Genomic DNA, 18,895 nt, shown 5'->3' on the forward strand with positions numbered 1-18,895 from the left:
TAGGGTAAAGAGAAGGAGGGGCAATGAATATAAGTCATAAATGATAAAAAGGAACTAGAAGTGGAATCTGCCTCAGTGGGAGAAGCCTGTTGTACCCTCAGACTGCAACTCCCGTCGTGGAGTACTGAGTTCATTAAAAATAAGTATAGAGCCATGACCACTCGCTGCGTCCTTTTCTTCTCCATGGGATTTAATAGCGCAGCAAGGCCGAGGGAAGGGCCCTGTCATCGTCACCCACTGGCAACAGTACGATCGCACTTCACTCACAGCCTTTTAGGAAGCCTCAACTTTTTCACAAGCCGCGATTAAAAAAGTAAAATCTAAGCGTTGTGTCACTCTACCCTTCTTTATCTCTAGGGTTCATATAGTGAGGCACTCTTGCTCAGGAAACCGGATGTGCTCTATGGTAGAAGAAGTACTTCCTGCCCTTTACTGAGGGAGCGCTTGAGCTTCGCCGAAGAGCCATGTCGGACTCGGAGGAATATTCGTCGGAGGAGGATGAAGATTACCTACCCTCAGGTGGGCGGCCCGGTCCCCGCGCTCAGGAGAGGACCGGGCCCGGGTGCTCGGTCCCTCCCCCCCAAAAGAGAATGCCTGGGAGGGCTTCGGACTGGGGTTCTTACGCGCAGAACGCCTCTTACATCCGGGCTACACGTTGTGTTCATCACGTGACAGCAGCCCCGGCTCAGCAAGTTGAGCTGTTGAATAAGGTGGACGGAGTTTGAAGGGGGTGGAATGGGCTGGACCACTTCAGGCTACAAATGGAGGAGAGAAATCAACGTTTCAGTGCTCTCTTATTGGTGTCGTTTTTATTTTATTTTTATTTGTTGTTATTATTTTATTGCCTTTATATCCCACCTTTTTCTCCAAGGAGCTCAGGGTGGTGATATTTTCTCCCTCCTCATTTAATCCCCACAACAACTCTGCGAAGTAGTTTAGCCTGAGAGGCAGTGACTGACACAAGGTCGCCACTTGTGAGCCTCATGGTTAAGCGAGGATTTGAATCCTGATCTATCAGGTCCTAAAAGGTAAAGGGACCCCTGACCATTAGGTCCAGCCGTGGCCGACTCTGGGGTTGCGGCGCTCATCTCGCTTTACTGGCCGACGGAGCCGGTGTACAGCTTCCGGGTCATGTGGCCAGCATGACTAAGCCGCTTCTGGCAAACCAGAGCAGCTCACGGAAACGTCGTTTACCTTCCCGCTGGAGCAATACCTATTTATCTACTTGCATTCTGATGTGCTTTCGCTATTCCAACACTAACCACCACACTGGTTTTCCAGTGAGAAAAACCCTTTGTAAGTAGAAAGCTAGGACCACAGAAGTGTTTCTTGCTGATGTGCTGTTTTTCTCCTTGCAGGGAGCTTTCACCATTTAAAAAAAAGTTACCTTTTTTTTGGTAACAGTATTAAAGTGACATCGCACTATAAGGCTAATAACAAAAATGTTTTTGAAGTTCATTTTTGTTAGGTTGCTGTGTGATATTATTATTTAGTTTAGTTTTTCTGAAAAGACAGCTAATAAATATAAATAATAATCATTTTGGTCATGTTTGATTCGAAGGCTTAGAATCCTACTCTGGACTTGATTTATTCCAATCAAACACACTCAACAAATATGCAGGCAGTAGCTTCTCTAAGGGTGACACATAAACCTTTTGATGTGTAAGAGTGCAGTGTACCTCCAATTTTAATTTAGAAAAAGAATATCTAGGATTTTACATTAGGATAATAAGGAATGGTTTCTTTATGAAGTTGACATAAAGGAATGCAAGACCATGGGCAGGAGTGGAATATTGAATGATAAGAGTTGGGTGGCCCAGAAATACCACTGTAGTACAGAATACTGCCCAACTGCAATCCCATAGGACCCTTTCCCCATATAACATGCAATCCCAGCCTAACTATTGCTGCAGGCACAAAATCTGTTGAAATGATTAGTTTTGATAACTAAAGCTGTGTTGGTAACAGGTGAAGAGTACAGTGAAGATGATGTAAATGAATTGGTTAAGGAAGAGGAGGAGGAGGAGAAGCCATCACACAGGGAAAAATGCAAGAAGAATTCCAAGGAGATCACATGTCGGTAGGCACCAGCTTCATTTGATGTCAATGGAAGTGAGTGAGCAGATTAAGAACCCTGTGGCTGGCTCTAGGAATGTATACATATTTGGTTCTGCTTATGAAGAAATAGCTCAGGTCAAGAATCATGCCTTCAGAATAGGTGGATCCTTAGAGAGTGATGACAGTGGAAGAGGGAAACTATCAGTAACACAGCCAGCTCAGCAACAGTTCTCAGCCGGTTCAGCAAGGAGCTGGCTGAGAATCCCCCCAGTTTTCTCTTTCATATCTGCCTAGGTTTTCTTCTTTATCTGAAATAGTAGCCATTAAAATGGCTAATTATACCTTGACTGAGTTTTTCACATTCGTGTCTCCATTCTTGTTTTTTTTCATTGTAGGGGTTGCAGTGGTGCATGGGATACTGACATACTGTCATTTGTCAAGCTTTCAGTCTTAACTCATGATTCCACATTGCAACTACTGGGCTTTTAAAAGATCACTACCGCAAAAGTATAATGTAGGCAGTGGATGTAAATCATTTGCTAACGTGAGTATGGTTTGGTGACATTCATTCCTAGGAAAAGGAACAAAGGATGTGGCCTCTTCTTAGAACCAGGTGGAGGAGAGGCATCAAAGGATGCTGAAAGCGACAGTGAGGATGGCGAGTCGGCAGAAAGCAATCCACACATGAAAGAAAGTGATAAAAGACAAAAAGAGGATGCTTTGTGGGCCAGTTTCCTCAGTGATGTGGGCCAGAAACCAAAAGCACCTCCTGCAGTTCAGGCATCTGGCTGCACACAGAAAGATAAGGTGAGAGGGCATGTGTCATTCAGGCATTGCTGTTTGGAGAGGGCACAATAGGGGTAGTATATTGCCTTTGATAATTAATGTCTGCAAGACATTTGGGTTTTCAACTGATCACTAATCAAAGACGTCCAGAGCAAGGGAGATTCCACACAAATGTCCATTCGGGGTGGTCGTTATTGATTATTTCTGACTATCCTGGTTTGCTCTTCCAAGAAAGTAGATCAGATTGATGATGTTACAGTGGTATCTGGGTTTATGAACTTAATCCATTCCAGATGTCCGTTCTTAAACCGAGGTGTGCTTTCCCGAATGAGGCCTCCCACCGCTGGTACCCTTCCACTGTTTGGATTCCATTCTTAGACCGAGGTAAACTTCGCAAACCGGGACACTACTTCTGGTTTTGCAGAGTTCGTAAACCGAATAGTTCGTAAACAGGCTGTTCTTAAACCCAGGTACATACCACTGTACAGAGATTACTGTAAGAAATGGGAGGAGAGAGAGAGCGATGGAGAAAGGTAGTTAAGGTAGATCAAGTTTTGCCTGGAAAGAAATTTACAAATGGAGCCATGAATGCCATTATTTGCAACTTAGAAAAGTCTTCAGAGTACCCTTGCATAAATGGCATTATATTAATCAGGTCTTTAAAAGTTTCAAATGATAGTTCATTTGAGGTTTGAGATCTTGGGATGAAGAGGCCTGTTGTTCTTTTTCATGACTTTAAGCAGGAAGTAGTTGAACCCATAACATCTAGGCATGAGATTTGTTGATGTCAGGGAATGGCCTGAAGACAAGGACTGGGGAATGCATTCTATGGCAGACCAGCTTCTCTCCGATGGAGAGGGGGAAGAATTCCCCCCCCCCCCCGCTCATCCACAGCATGTTCGTAAGCAGAGAGAGAGAGACAGCTGAACAGTTTAGGGAGGAGTTACCCAGTTATGAGGTAATGACAACAGAACCAGAAGGAAGGGGGAAGCTAGTTGAGACGTCACTTGAGAGTGTGTGAGGAGGACCCCCCTCACCACAGACTTGGAGGTCTGAATGTATCAGAGAGCAAAGGAGTCAGAGGAAAGGAGGAGCTTTCCGTTGGCACCTAAAATGCTGCAGAAGTCAGAAGGAGGATTAGACTAGCCAACTGCCCTCCTTGCAGAGAGCTGTGTATTTGTGCTTACAACATGATGCTATAATAAAAGGACTATAAATCTATCAACTGCTTGTTAATTCTTATCTGTGAAGCTACTGAAGGGAGAGAAGGACTCTCCACACCTGACAGTTGTGTTGCAAAACTTGGGGTTCCAGATCACACTTGTTTTCCTGCTTGAATTACCAGGGAAGTGAATTGTCATTGGAAAATCAAGATTAGATAGGAGTGAAGTTTGAATGGAAGTGGAAGCTGATGGCAGAGAAGCTACTGTTGGTATTGGGCATGGCATTGCAAATCTAGAACATCTGAACTTTAATGAATGTGAAAGAGAATTTGGGCTGGCTCTGATGTTTGACAAATGTGGTTTCTCATAATTTTTTTGGTTAGCCAGCTGAAGAGAAGAATTCATGCAAACCTCAGGAGGTGGTAGAGGGATCTAAGAAGAGCAAAGTTGCCATCACCAAAGTCTTTGACTTTGCAGGTGAAGAGGTGAGGTGAGTTTGGCCTCTTGCCTTTCTAGCCACAATGAGCCATATCCCTGGTCCTTTTTGAGCAATTGCATTTAACTGTTTGCCTCAACTGTGTCTGAAAATATCAACAGTATTTTATTAAAATATGCATATCCTTACTTTCTGTCCCATTATAGGGTCCCCAAAGCATCTTAGCAACATTCACATGAAGATTTAGGTTTCAGTAGAACAGAAAAACTAAAAAAAAAAGGCATCAAAACAGCAACATAATGGGTGGATAAGACAGGACCACTTGACGTCCTCCAAACACAAGGCTGAACAGTGCTGTCCCCAATGGGTTATGAAAGGTTGAGGGGGCAGAGAATTTCACAGTAGGGACACCACTGGCAAAAAGCTCTTGACCCCTGTATGTAGATATTGTGTGTTAGAAGGGATCCTGGGTTGTATTTCTAAACCATCTAACGACTAGAGCAGGGGTCAGCAAACTTTTTCAGCAGGGGGCTGAAACTTTTTCAGCACTGTCCCTCAGACCTTGTGGGGGGCCCGACTATATTTTGAAAAGGAAAAAAAATGAACAAATTCCTATGCCCCACAAATAACCCAGAAATGCATTTTAAATAAGAGCACACATTCTACTCATGTAACAACACCAGGCAGGCCCCACAAATAACCCAGAGATGCATTTTGAATAAAAGGACACATTCTACTCGTGTAAAAACACACTGATTCCTGGACCATCCGCCAGCTGGATTTAGAAGGCGATTGGGCCGGATCCAGCCCCCAGGCCTTAGTTTGCCTGCCCATGGACTAGAGTGTGTTGGCAGGTTCATATAAGAGGAGACAAGTCTTCATATATTCAGGCCCACAACAATTACCTAGTGATATAACATTGACCCAGGGCCAGGAACTGGATAAAAATTAACTCTGCCTTGTCAACAGGAGCTGCTGCACAACAACAGAACCTTGCTTCTGTTTCATGCTTCAAAATTCCCATTGCTTGTCTGGACTTTTTCCTGCATTGATATAAAAGTGGTCTAGACCCCCCCCCCCACATTAACCACTGAAATATCTAAAGAGAAAGTCTTCTCAGCAAAAGCGAACAATAATTTCTCATCCTGACACAGATAGCACTAAATGTGTTATAAGCCCCTGCACTGATGTAAATTGAAAGAGTGTGCAGTAATTGAACCAGTTCTTTTGCATAGGAATTAATCTATCAGACTCTCAACTGTAATTAATGACCAGAAAGAAAATCTGAAAGCAATGAGAGAGTCTCATCAACAGCCAATATTCTAGATGTCTGCTCTGACATGAGAAATTATGGAGGTTCCAAAGTACCTCACCCTTTGCTTAAGCCTGCCTGGAAAATGCCAGAGACTTTCGTATCTCATTAGAGAAAGGAGGTGAGCAGAAGAGTTTTCCAGATCAAACCTAGGGCTCATCCAGTCCAGCATTCTGCTTCCCACAGTGGCCAGCCAAATGCCTTGTGGAAGGGAAAAAGCCGGTTTTAAAGGCAGTAGGTCTTCTCTGATGTTTGTTCCCAGCATGTGATATTCAGAGGCATTGCACCATACAGACATAAAATAACCATATGACACGGTACACACAGGTCCCGCTTTCTGAACACAATATGTAATGGGATGATTAGCTGCTTGTGCGTAAAATCGTGCTCCCTCAGAGTTTGTGCGGCTCCACAAACCTCTGTGTGTGACAGAGCTCCTCAAACATGTCTGCTCTAGTCACTCGTAGAGTCTGACAGTGGCTGTCTGCGGAAGCGCTTCCAGCAAAGAAGCTCCTTAACGGAAACGCGTCTCCTGGACTCACGGCGTGACAGTTTCCGGCGAGGTGTGGGTCTCCCTATGGGAGACTCAGATACCTCCCCACTGTTCTCGCTGGAAGCGTCTCTGAGCCCTCCCTCCTGCTCGCATTCCCTCAGAGATCCACTCCTCCCCCTGCTGGCTCCTGCTTCAGCTGTTGAGTCTCTTTCTTCCTCCCTGAGCCCCTCCACCACCTGTTGCTCCGATGGCAGTTCCCTGACACAATAGGTTCATAGGAAATCGTTCCTTAAGCGTGCGTTTGCATAAGAAGCTGATGATTTCCATTACTTCCTATGGAAACATTTCTAATCTGTGATTTTTCTGTTCTCTTTTGCCCTTCCTCCCCCCATAGTTTGTGCCTGAAGCGGCTTCCAATCTGCAAAAGCCAAACAAAGGAAAAACTGATTAGTCTGATCTCTCCCTCCCTGTGTTTTCTGCCCAAAATGGCTGTCCATGACCAGCAAAACACAAACAAGTATGCAACTGAGCAAACTCCCACTGTCTGGATATCTGAACCAGCCATTAGGGTATAATTCTTTGTGATTGGTTAACTGAGATTTTGAATAACGTGTCCCAATAGCAGGACCTGCATGTACTGGTAATTGTTCATTTTGACTAGTCTTTATCTAGTTTATATGTTCTGTCCTGATTCCACGGGGAAAAATCTTGGACTCCTATCAGGGATGCTGCCAAGTTGCAGTTTATAAATAAGAGTGTTCCTCCTGTTGCAAACCAGAACTCTGCAAATATACCCTATAGTTACTACATATTCCATTTATGAACAATCAAAAACCAAATGCAACCTGTTATTCTTAGCGTACGAGTGCTGATTGGATTTTTATCCAAACCTTGGCCATTCTGCAAGACCTCTATCGTCAGTCCCAAAAAGAAAAAACACAGCTCCCAACTGATCTTAATTTATATTTGCTGTAACAATTACTCCCTTAGACACAGTAAGTGTAATAAATTGGAACTGGAAACAGATGCCATTTAATTGTCAGTGACCTTATAAATGAGCAGCCAGGACTTGGTATTGCTTGTAGTGTTTTGTTGGGATCCTTATTGCACAGTGGTTACCTGTTGGAGGGGTTGGCTAGATGGGGAGTACTTGGTCCCGGGAGGCTTTAGTAAATAGCCAGTTCAGTATGAATCAGTAGCCTGATGCTTTGGTTTAAAGGGCAAATGGAATCTCAGTTTTCTTAAGACACACTGTTTCAGGGCTTGGCAAGTAGCACTGTTACTGATGAGACTTGCATTACGCATAGATTACCTGAGCCTGTAATTCAAGAAAGATATTGACAGACTGAAGAATATTCCGAAGAAGATAAGATACCTTGAAAGCACATTATATTTGGAAGGAACTGTTCATGTTTACCCTAATGAAGAGGCCACAGGGAGGGAGTATGTTTAGGAGGGAGTATGTTCATGTGTTTAGGAAGGAAGGGAATCATTGTTCGCCAGGTCCACTGAGGATACTCCAGGAAGTAACAGGTTTAAATAACAGGAAGGTAGATTTCGGTTAAATGTTGAACAGAACTTCCTAAGTAGATGATCACTTCAGCAACACCACAAAAACCATCGTTCTAGGGATATTGTAGATTCTCCTCCAAACTTTTTGAAGATAGTGTCTGTTGAGGATGCCAAAGCAATAGATTTTAACTGAAGAAACTACACTGTCATGGATGAAGGAAAAAATGACTGCATAAAAATGGGTTAGATAGCATATCTGAGGATGGATTACTTGGCTTGTATTTTTTCCTGGACATTTTTTTTGGTAGGAATTAAATTTATGAATGACTTTTGGAATTAATATGAAAAAGCTGTATATGAATTAGTCTGTTAGCTGTGACAGCTAACGTTGGTATGTTCACTGGCCAGTAACCAGATGCTGTGGATGAACTGGGTGGATATCACAATCGTGCTCTGCTTGTGGGAAAGATTAGCTCCTCGAGGCATCTGACTTGCCACTATTGAAAAGAAAGTGCTAGGCCTTTTGCCTTACTTAGCAGGATAATTCTTTCATTCCTATGGTCTTTTTCACTATGCCTCTAGAAGTTCGATGCTTTGTGGTTGTCTGTTTCTTAGCTGAGAAGAAATGTTTTAAGAGGGCTGTGCATCTTCAAAGCTGAGCTGTTGAGAAGAGTCACCCAGTGAACTTCATGGCTTACCAAGAACTTGAACCCAGGTCTCTGTAGTCATTGTCTGTAACACCACACCGCCTCTCACAACTTTATGGCCACCAGCTGCCTCTATAGTTTCTGCTCTGCACACGTGTTCCAGCTTTAACATATGGCTTTGGTATTCTTCCCTCTCCTTGTGGCAGGGTCACAAAGGAAGTTGATGCTACGTCTGAAGAAGCCCGGTTCTTTCTCAAGCAGCAAGAGCAGAAGACTGTCGTCCCAGCATCCTCGCCTACTGTTTCTGGGTAAGCCCTAGCCGCCTGGTCCTACAGTTCCAAAGCTTCTGTGGACATTATAATTCTGCTGGGAGATTTGCATCTTTGGTGTAGGCAGGTTCTTGGGTCCTCTGTACTCATCAATGAGTTGCTTGGATTCTACTTGTGAGACTTTCCCTTGCTCGAGTCACCCTCGGGGGAAGTAAACGAATGAATGATCTAAGCAGGGTTTCCCAAAGTTGGGTCTGTAGCTGTTTTGGGACTACAATTCTCATCATCCCTGACTACTGGTCCTGCTAGCTAGAGTGATGAGAGTCTAAAAACAGCTGGAGACCCAAGTTTGGGAAGCCCTGAACTAGCGCATTCTTGCCAGGGAGGAAGGAGGTTTCACATTCAAATCACAGTGAGCTCTCATCCATGAAGGAACCTGAGGTTTGCTGCCATTCTCCTTGAGAGGACAAGTGGCCCCTGAAGAGGTTCTATGGCTGCACACAATATTCTGGCTACTTCCCTCTTGAGCTGAAGTGCATTGTTTCTGCCCTTCTCTCTTGTATCCTGTCTTTCAAGCTGAAGTTGCAAGCTTGACAATTTGAGGCCGTTGCAGAAAATGCTTCCTGGTCTTAATAAACAGTAACCATACAAATGGAGTGTGAGTACTTGGCAAGAAGTTGTGCTGGTAGAACCAGACATACAAAAAGCATAAATAGCCATGTTATTCCATTGTGGTGGTGGGGAGTATAAAATCCACAGTAGGACAATTTTATTAGGACCAACCCAAATCACTCAAAATGTCTTCAAGTTCTCTATTGTTTTAATTATTTTGAAATATACTCTCATTGTTCTGGGTTTGTGTGTATTACTGTATTTTGTTTTGGCATGATTAGCTGGTCATGCTCTCTGTATATCAACCATGATAGCTGCAGGGATGAAGGGTGATATAAAAATATTTTAAATGGTAGAATGTTGAGCAAACTTTTGAATTCTGCAGAACTCTCCTTCAAGCTGGATGATAGGCAAGATGGGATGCTCATGCCATTAAAGCAATGTCATTTGCAGGTTGAAGCAGAAATGTAATAATTTATTTAATAACACAATATGCCATTCAGTATAAACATTCTCAACCATAAAACAGTTGTAAAATAAGTGTTATAAAGTTATGCATTGACCCCAAGACTGAAGACAGTGCTTGACACCTAAGGTTATAAGTTTTACTCTGAGCAGACCCTTTGGGATCACTGGACTTTGGCTGTATTCCAAGCACAACTCTACTTCTGAGTAGAGAAGCTTAAGCTTGTGCTGTAATAAGGCCAGGTGACATCAAACAATCAACTTAACTTAGAACAACCTGTAAAGAGCAGATTTGAGAATTGCATGCCACTGGACTCCCATATCAATGAGCATTTACCCCATTTCTAAACCAGCCTTCCATCACTTAAGATCCCAGGGTGGTTTTTGCAACGCAAATATTAACAATACATATAGAACAAGTGAAAGCCATGTAATGTTTGGTTTATGGACGCAGGCATCTGGGCGCCAAATTCCTGTCCTGCTAAAGCCTGCACATCACTCCAGGCAGGGGTCTTGATGGAGCTGATAGCTCTTCAGTTCCATTGCTGCATAATAGTTGAATTACACCTGCACTGTGGACCTGCTGCTACACAGTGTGAAGGATTCCTTGCTAATAGTTAAATGAAATATTCTCAGATGTTGGGTTTTAAGATGAAGGAGTTTGGTTGTGGGTTGGGAAAGTTCCACCTGCCCCCTCTCCCTGCCATGCTGTAATCCTGGCAGGTCTGATTGTTCCCACCATTCAAGCTGCATTAGCCAGCGCACAGTGACTCCACTTTGGGAACAAAGGTTCCATTTTCAGTCTAGATTTCCCTGCTTTTGTAACCCAAATTCAGTGTGCTAATCACAGCAGAGGCTATGAGAAAACAGCTCCGGTAGCAATATTGTTAGAGCCTGGCCTTTCTGTTTGGGCTTATTATAGAGTTGCTTGCTGCTAATAGCAGCCTTGGTCTCTCACTCTCATCTTGGTGTTTTCCAAAATGACAGCCCTGAGTTTGTGACCTCTGTGGCCTCTTGTCACCTCCCAGGTTGCTGTGAATTGTCAGCAGGTGAAATTCAACATTAAAGCAAGTTGGGCAGCTCCCTTTTCCTTAAGCATGGACTGGATTGAAGGGTCAGTCTTACATAAGTTGAATCAGTGCATCAGATCAGTGGCCTGTTACAAGATGCATTCCTTTCTAGCATTTGAGAGGTAAAGACATGCATCTTTGCTTCCAGGAGCTCCCTTGAAGCTTTGGTTTATGTATCTCTTTTGGTCTTCACCCTGCTTTGTGCTGAGAATTCAGGAACCACTCCAAGAGTTATATTGGATCACCTAAAGAGGTCATGGGGTAATCGAAGCCTTCTGCTGTAGCTGGAGAAGCCTCTTGTTTTCTCCTGTATATATGCTGATGCTGCCGTCTGCCTCAGAGCAGAAAGCTCTTCAGGAAACAGCCTGGGCTGGGATTGTATCCTTCAGGGGCTGGGCTGCGTCTGGCTCCATGAAAAGATGGCCACATTTCCTGCTGTCAACATCCACTTTCAATGCCTGTGTTAATTCTGCTGAACTGCTGCTTTCTTTCCTGGTGGCAGGGGGGCAGTAGAAAAGAGGTGCAGAATCTGTGGCTGGGCTGCAGCTTCCATCATCCCTGGGGGTGTCTGCCCCAAAACCTTCTGTCACAGGGATATCATCATGTTTATAGACTTAATTTTGGAGCAATTTGAAATATTATCTTTTGGCACTAAGGCTTGTGGTGAGATCAAAGTGTGGTCCCTGTTTGTTTGCAAGAGAGTCCTCTTCAGCACGCATGGAGCGGGAAGCTTCAGGTTTTTGGTGTGGATAGATATTTTTTTATGGATCACAGCCACCAGGGGGCGCAGAACCACTCTGAGCCATGAAATCAGTTACTGTCCAGGTGATGTCATTTCGTCTACAGATTTAATAGCAATTAGAAAACTCTTTGTCAGGCTAGAAGGGGCCTCATTCCTCTGCATGTCCCTCCAAGAGCTCTAACAGCACTTCAGAGGCCAGCTGCTCCAAAAGTCCCACAGCCAGTTTGAGTAGGCTGCTTTCCAGACAAATCACCTTCTTCTTTGCTCTCTGTGTGCTGTAGTTCCTATTAGCCTGCTGCATCACCCTGAGAGCTCACGTCAAGAGGAGACCTCTTGCTGAGAAGACTGCAGCCCTTTCAAAACACTGCCTGCTAGCAGCTAGAAATGCCATTAAATGGAGTGGAGACCTGGAGTCTCAACCAAAAACCTGAATGCTAGACCTCTGGGCCAGCACTTTGCTCCTGTGTGCGTGGCGCTGCTTGGTCCCATTTGCTGCCCTTCTTTGGAAGGGATATGGCTGGAAGCACACCCCTGTTCCTGAGCGGCCAGCTGTGGAAGCCATTTCCTGTGGTTTGAGACATGGATGCTTCTTTCTGCTGTTTTTGGTGGAAGCAGTGCTCTTTCTCTGGATTAGCACTCCCCCACTCTCCCTGCAATCCCAGGGATTTAGACCCTTCTGCTGTGATGCTGCGTGTCGATTCCACGCCAGACCCGGGCAAGGCGTAGCCATTAGGAGGGAGCTGATTGGGCCAGGCCTGGAGGGGGAGGGGCCAGGCAGGGAGCATCTGTCCTTCATTTAGCTGCTCTGTGCTTTGTGGAGGCTGGGAGGGAGCACAGCTGCAGAGCACCAATTCTGCAGGCACCAGCCAAAAGGGGAGCTTGGAGCGGCTCTGAAAAATGTGCCTTGGAACAAAATATGGCTCCTGTAACGGCAGGCGTTTTGCCCTGAAGCACAGCGGTGCACTTTGAAAAGAGCAACGCTGGCTTGGTTGAGAACTTTGGGGGGGGGGCGTGCAGGGAGAGCGACAAGGGACTTGGATTCGGGAACCAGCCAGTCTCAGTAAAAGTTGGAGCCCTGTGCTGTACGCTAGACCAGAAAAGTGTCCTCTTTCAGCAACCAGGCCCTTCAGATGTTGTTCTAAACTTATTATCTCAGCTGTGAAAGTCCAATGACTAGCCATGGTCTTAAACAGCAGCTGTTTGGCAGAGGATGAGAGTGAGATCCTGATGATAGTCGCTGTGCTGCTCATGAGAAAGGGCTTCTCGTGTTACCTTGGGCAGGTCGCTCATTGGGCTTGTTTTCCAGGCAGGGCACGTTTCCCATCTCGCAAGTGCCAGAGACCTCTTTCTGGGAGACTGGCTGTCCTCGGGCTTCTCATACCTTTTCTCAGCACACCTAATCACACAGGATTGTGCGGAGGATAATAAAGAAAATGGGGAGAGACAGGGGTGCTGATCTGAGGAGCTGGGAGAAGTGGTGAAATTAAAAACGTTGCAAACTAGGGGTGGCTGACCTATGGCCTTTCATATATTTCTGGACTCCTTCTCCCATCATCATCCCTGCCATCTGACTAGGGCTGACTCTGCCCACACCTGAAAGGCCACAGATTACAAGCAAGAAAGGCCACAGGTCAGCCACCCCTGTTACAAGCAAGCATTTAGCCTGGCTGTTGAACTGAACAGAGACATCTGGATTGTGTTTCAAATTTTGCACTAGCTACACAGGCAGCAAGGAGTGCAGAAAGAGTGAGAGTGTATTGTTGTACACCTTGAGGCCCTGAATTTGGACAGAATCTTGAAAACAAAAGGGATGGAAAATGTTTTCCTCTGACTCATTGTTTTCCAGTAAAATATCCTGAATGCTGGCCTTAGCCGTCCATGGTTCTTTCCCCTCGGCCTTAGAATGCAAGTCGTTTCCGCTCTGACTTCTCAGAATGGCCCCTGATTGGCAGAAAGGAAGTTATCCCAGGAATGCAAATAAACTGCAAGCTAGAGACTCTGCTGACGGGGTTCATGGGAGTTTGCAATACCGTTTCCACATCTGCAGTGACAGATCTACAGAGGCCCCATTAAGGCCGCGTGGCGTTTCCTGCACACCCTGGGAGTTGGAGGGCCATGCTGTTTCGTTACTTAAGGGCTAGAATTTCCCACTGGGCAGATGGCTGTGATGTAGACTCTTTTCCAGGACTGGGCCTCATTCATTAGGAGACTTCTGCTGTCCAAAGAACTGGCTTCAGAAACTCCAGTGACATTTGAGAAGCAGTGGAGGATTCTGCTTTGGTGGTGCTCGGAGCAAAGGAAAGGGAGGCCCAATAATCAGTGTTCAGACGTTCTGCATTTTTTGTAAAGCCTTCCCACGGCACTCCAAAGTTGTGTGTTGGCAAGGCAAGCTGACTGTGCACCTGTGGGCACTTAATAACCTCGTGACTCACTTCCTTGTGGAAAGTTGGAGAGGAAAAAGTAAAAAGTTTTGTTAGCTGCAGGCAGACTTTTGACATTGTTATCATAAGTGCATATATGTGGCAATAGTTTTATCAGAATGGACCATGGGAGGCACTTTGGTTCAAGAGCTAGATGGACTTTTGGATGGTGAAGCCTCTTTGTGCTATGGATTATTCTTCTCTCTGTGCTCCATTTGTAAAAGGAAGCAAATGGGAGCCTTGTTTGTGGGGTGGTTGTTGTGGCTACATTTTATTTATGTGCTGTTTTTTGGCCCCAAGCTATGAGCAGCATATTGAAATTAACAGACTATACAGTAGAGTACAGTAAAATGCTGTAAAGAAATCCACAAACAATTGATATAAGACACCAGAGTAGCAACCTAGGAGGGCCAGGGGAAGGCCTTCCCAAGCTCATGGATTAAAGGGTGCTCTCGCCTATCATATATCCCCACACACGTGGGGGCTAGAAACCTGAATAGACAAGACCCTGGGGAGCTGTGGTTGGGTAGAGCTGTAGGTAGCACTGGGCTAGAGACTCCAGTGACCTAACATGTACTCCGACATACACTGGGGTTTCCTAATGCTGTAACTGAGAGGAGGACTTCAGGCTCTATGACCTGAACAAGTCCAGTGTATAATTGTCTGGATGCATCCATCAAGTGGTAGGTTCTCAAGAGATGCTGTGCAGATGCCTTCAGCCATCTTCCTCTTCTCCAAGGGACTTAGAAGTAGTGACCATAGTACTTAAGACTTTATAGTGTACTTTAGCATGTTCAGATGGTTTTGCATATATTCTCCAGTAATCCTTAACCACAGCCAAGTAGACTGGTATTATATCTCCATATTGGGAAGTCACTAGCCTGATTCACTCTTCATGTCTTAGGCTATGACTCCCATCAGCCCCTGCCAGCAGCTCTGATGGGAGGTGTGGTTCAAAACATCTGGAGGACACCAGGTTGTGAAGACTGGTAGAGAGTGTATTGGTGGCAGAAAAGAGAGTTGAACCACAGCTCATTCCCTAAACTGCTGAGCTGCTGCAGATAATGACGGCTTGGGCCCACCTGTAGGAATTTTCACCTGCAAGGGGAAGAGCTGCCAGGTTGCTGGACTCTGGAGGAGCTCTGCATCCCCCACTTGGGCTCGTCTGCCTTGTTTTGCTGAGATTTCCTTGAACCTACCTTGTAACCTGCCTTCTTGTCTCTGCCAGAGTGAAGCGGCCGAGTGGCATGAACAGCCTCCTGGGGAAGATAGGCACCAAAAAGCAGAAGCTCAGCACCCTGGAGAAATCCAAGCTAGACTGGGAGACCTTCAAAGAAGAGGAGGGCATCGGGGAGGAGCTGGCCATCCACAACCGAGGGAAAGATGGGTAAGAGGGCAGCATCCTCCAGCAGGCATAGCAGCATATCTTTTCCAGGGTTTTGACATTTGTGGTTCTTTCCACAAACCTTGAAGCTTCAGATAAATACTTCAAGCAGGGAGCAGATTCCCAGCTGTCCCTTTGGTCTGGCACTGCCTGTCCCTGTGACATCAGGGGTGGGCAGTTTTTAAGCTGGTATCAACTGTGTGTTTTTGCTGGAAGTTTAAGGTCCACCAGGCAGAGTCTGTAAACTGGCCAGTGGAACAACACAAAGTTATATTTTATAGGACTGGAATAGAGAGACCTATAATGCAGTTAAATTGGGAATTAGAAACCCTTGCTGAGCTAATGCAGATCGCCCAGGAATGTACCAATAATAGATCCCGGGGTACCCCAGTGTACTCCACACACATCTCACCACCAGTGTATTTGCAGTGAGCTCCAAGTTTGTGAAACCAGAACACTCTTGTTCTGGCCTGGTCTGGTTTTGCAAGAGATGAGGAGGATCTACACACACACACACACACACACACACACACAGAGAGAGAGAGAGAGAGAGAGAGAGAGAGGGAGAGAGAGAGAGAGAGAGAGAGAGAGAGAGAGAGAGAGAGAGAGAGAGAGATTCTTCAGCTGCTTCTCATTATGGTGTTATGTAGGGCAGGCCCCACAGGAAATGCCCCTTTGGTTTTGATCTGTGTGCCTGGCAGTATGTAGGACAGGCCATGTGAGAGCCCTGGGGTGTTTGCGGGAGGAGAGATAGGTGGCCTTGTGCTGCCCCACTGAGTTATGGCAAGGGGTTGATGAGGCACAACTGAAGGTTCCACAAAAATGTACTTGATTTCATTTGTGCTTGTCTCCAGTGTCATTATTGGAAATTATTTATAGCTTGCAATTAGTTGGACAATTTGGGTTATTTTGTTGGGGAAGGAAAGTCAAGTGAAGGACTTTAGCTCTGCCTGATTCTTAATCTTTCCCACTCTCTTAAATCCATGTGCAAAGTTGTTGCCCAAGACATGTTGCACATGGAATGGGCTGCAAGAACTTACTGGCGACATGGGAGCACCAGTGCCCACCATCTGCCAGGGGAGCCTTGTGCAACAATGACTGCCTGGGGCTGAAAAAGCAAGGTGGGACTTGAGGCAGTGAAGCCCCTGCAAGGGCAGCAGCAACAGGGTCTTTCCGTAGTTTATTTCCTGGCGTCAAACTGGAGGCCAGACTGGCTTGTGTTTTGGTGTCTCTGGAGCTAACCCACTGCCTCCTTCTCTGCAGGTACTTGGAGAGGAAAGCGTTTCTGGAGAGGGTTGACCACCGGCAGTTTGAGCATGAGCGAGACATACGCCTGAGCAACATGAAACCTTGAGACTGCTGCAGAGCCCAGTCCGAATCATGCCTCTGATCTGGCTAGCCTCAGAAGGCAGCAACTCATAGAGTTATGACCTATATGGATTTTCTTTTTCACCACACTAGTGAATAGGTGAATGGAGGTCGCTGTGGCAGGTGATTTGCCTGCCAAAGGGCTGCTGTGTGCAGGAGACACCAGAGTGGTTCTGCTGGGCGCTTGTCAGTAGCTGCGGTGGAGGTTTTCCAGATCTCCCTGCTCCTGGTGGTTAGGAGGGGCAAAGCAATCTTTATGCTGTGGCAGTAGTCTGCTCATGCCTGCTGCCTGGGCACCACTTCCCTGGGGCATCAGCTCCATGGGTCTCCCAAGGGCTGCAGACTCACAGAGCACTTCCGTGCAGCTGGAGGGCTTTTCTTCCCAAGGACACAATGCACTCATGCATTGTGTCTGCATTAGGCCCATTGACCCACTTTCTGAAGACACTTCCTCTTCTCCCTGTGGGATCTCTGCTCTCGTTTTTTCGTAAACCCTTTCACCAGGATTTTTTTTAAAAAGCAAGTCCTCTGTCATGCTCTGCACGAACATCGGAGGAACAGCAGCGTGCATGTGAGGAAAGTCGGCATCCCTTTGTTCCTTTGAATAAAGTGTAAAAACTTTATTGTCGGGTGTGTCATTCTTCATCCATTGGCAGGGAACCTTAAGACAACTCCTTTTATCAAATCAAAGGCTGGCTGCTTGGACAGAGTCCAAACCCGTTCTCACAACCTTGATCCTATGTGCTAGGAAAATGCATGTGGAAAGCTGTAAGCTGTCTTCAACACGAGGAGCAGGACCTGGTGCATCATTTGGTGCTTTTTCTCCCCATAATCCCCTATGGGGATTCACTTGGAGACCACCTGGAACTCAGGTGAACGTTTGATCAGCATTGGGAACTGGCTTCTGTGTGTGTGTGTGTGTGTCTGTGTGTCTGTCTGTCTGTCTGTCTGTCTGTCTGTCTGTCTGTCTGTCTGTCTAAAGTCCACGTTCTTGTAGAGAACATAACCAATAAATAGAGGAAGCAGTTGGGGAAGAGATAAGGAGGCAGCACCATGAACTCAGGATGCATTGTACAATCCTGCAGATGCAAGCATGCCTTGCATTTGACCCATCAACCCCTTTCATGTGGGTGGGGCAGTGGACTGGTCCTAGTCGGACCAACAGAGAGAAATGTAATAGTCTCACAACTTTGGGGGACTTACTTTCTTTACAAGTGAAACTGGAGGCAAAACTTTTTATCTGTAATCTGGTAGCACCATTGAAGGAAATAAAACTGGTGCAGAATTCTGCAGCCCTGCTAGCGTTGGATGTCGGGCTGTGCTGCTCCAGTACCCCTTTGTCTATCTCTGCTTCCTGTTGTTCAAAGGTATTTTTTTATTTCTACCTTTTAAAGCCTTAAAATGATCAGGGACCAGCACAATTGCTGGACTGCCTCCTATTTGAACTTTTACACAATCCAAGAACATCTGTCGGGTTTGTGCTTTGGGGCAGTATCCTGCTTTTTTTATTTAACCCTGTCTTTCTTCGAAGGAACTCCAAAGTGATATTAGTTTCCCCCTCTCTTCCCTGCCCCCAGCTCCATTTTATCCCCACAGCACCCCTGTGAGGTAGGTTAGGCTTACAGATAGTGACTGGCCCGAGATCAGAGAGTGAGCTTTGTGGTTCAATGAAGATATTCTCAGTAGCACCAATAGTGTTAGAGAGGATTCAATAGGCCTCAGTTCTACTTGATTCTAGGCAACGGGTAAATTTTTCATTTATTCTCTCAGGCTTTTAAAAGGTGAATGTTAAAAATCCCCCCCCCCCCGGGCCAAGCTCTTTCTGGATGTTTATCCAAATTGATGCCTTTTTAGTTGGTGTTTTGTTTAACAATTGTCTTAATTGAGGGGTTTTTCTTTACGTCCCAAACTGTTGCATCAGGAGTGCATTTGTGGAAAAGAGTCTGAGGACACAGACAGCTATTTAAAATCCTCCAGGCCTCTGCCTGGGAGAAAGCAGAGCAGACTCCTTTCACCCCCTTGGCTTGCAGGACCTCCTTTCCAGCCAACCCTGGATGCTTTTGCGCTCTCCAGCAGCTGCTGCCACGCTGGCCCTGGCTTGGGGGTGCCTCTGCTTTTCCAGCAGCTTGTCACAAATCCTCACACACACCCCTTCAAG

At 45.8% G+C, this 18,895-nt stretch overlaps 1 protein-coding gene across 1 annotated transcript; it reads left to right on the top strand.

Annotated features, from left to right (window-relative positions):
* Positions 1–367: 367 nt before the first annotated feature.
* Positions 368–17,360, top strand: CFDP1 (craniofacial development protein 1). The gene is made up of 7 exons (XM_081203713.1): positions 368–519; positions 1,969–2,080; positions 2,634–2,865; positions 4,391–4,497; positions 8,614–8,715; positions 15,214–15,372; positions 16,633–17,360. Exons 1-7 carry the CDS (start codon positions 465–467, stop codon positions 16,721–16,723), a joined length of 858 nt encoding a protein of 285 aa, XP_081059839.1. The 5' UTR covers positions 368–464; the 3' UTR covers positions 16,724–17,360.
* Positions 17,361–18,895: the final 1,535 nt, after the last annotated feature.

This window comes from Podarcis bocagei, assembly GCF_964188305.1.
Source record: "Podarcis bocagei genome assembly, chromosome: 7".
Lineage (NCBI taxonomy): Eukaryota > Metazoa > Chordata > Lepidosauria > Squamata > Lacertidae > Podarcis > Podarcis bocagei.

What these genes read in the sequence shown, in the direction of transcription:
- CFDP1 (XM_081203713.1), top strand. Translation starts at nt 465, where the DNA reads ATGTCGGACTCGGAGGAATATTCGTCGGAGGAGGATGAAGATTACCTA. An exon ending in TCCAAGGAGATCACATGTCG is followed by an intron (nt 2,081 to 2,633) that starts GTAGGCACCAGC and finishes ATTCATTCCTAG; the next exon opens with GAAAAGGAACAAAGGATGTG. An exon ending in CACAACCGAGGGAAAGATGG is followed by an intron (nt 15,373 to 16,632) that starts GTAAGAGGGCAG and finishes CCTTCTCTGCAG; the next exon opens with GTACTTGGAGAGGAAAGCGT.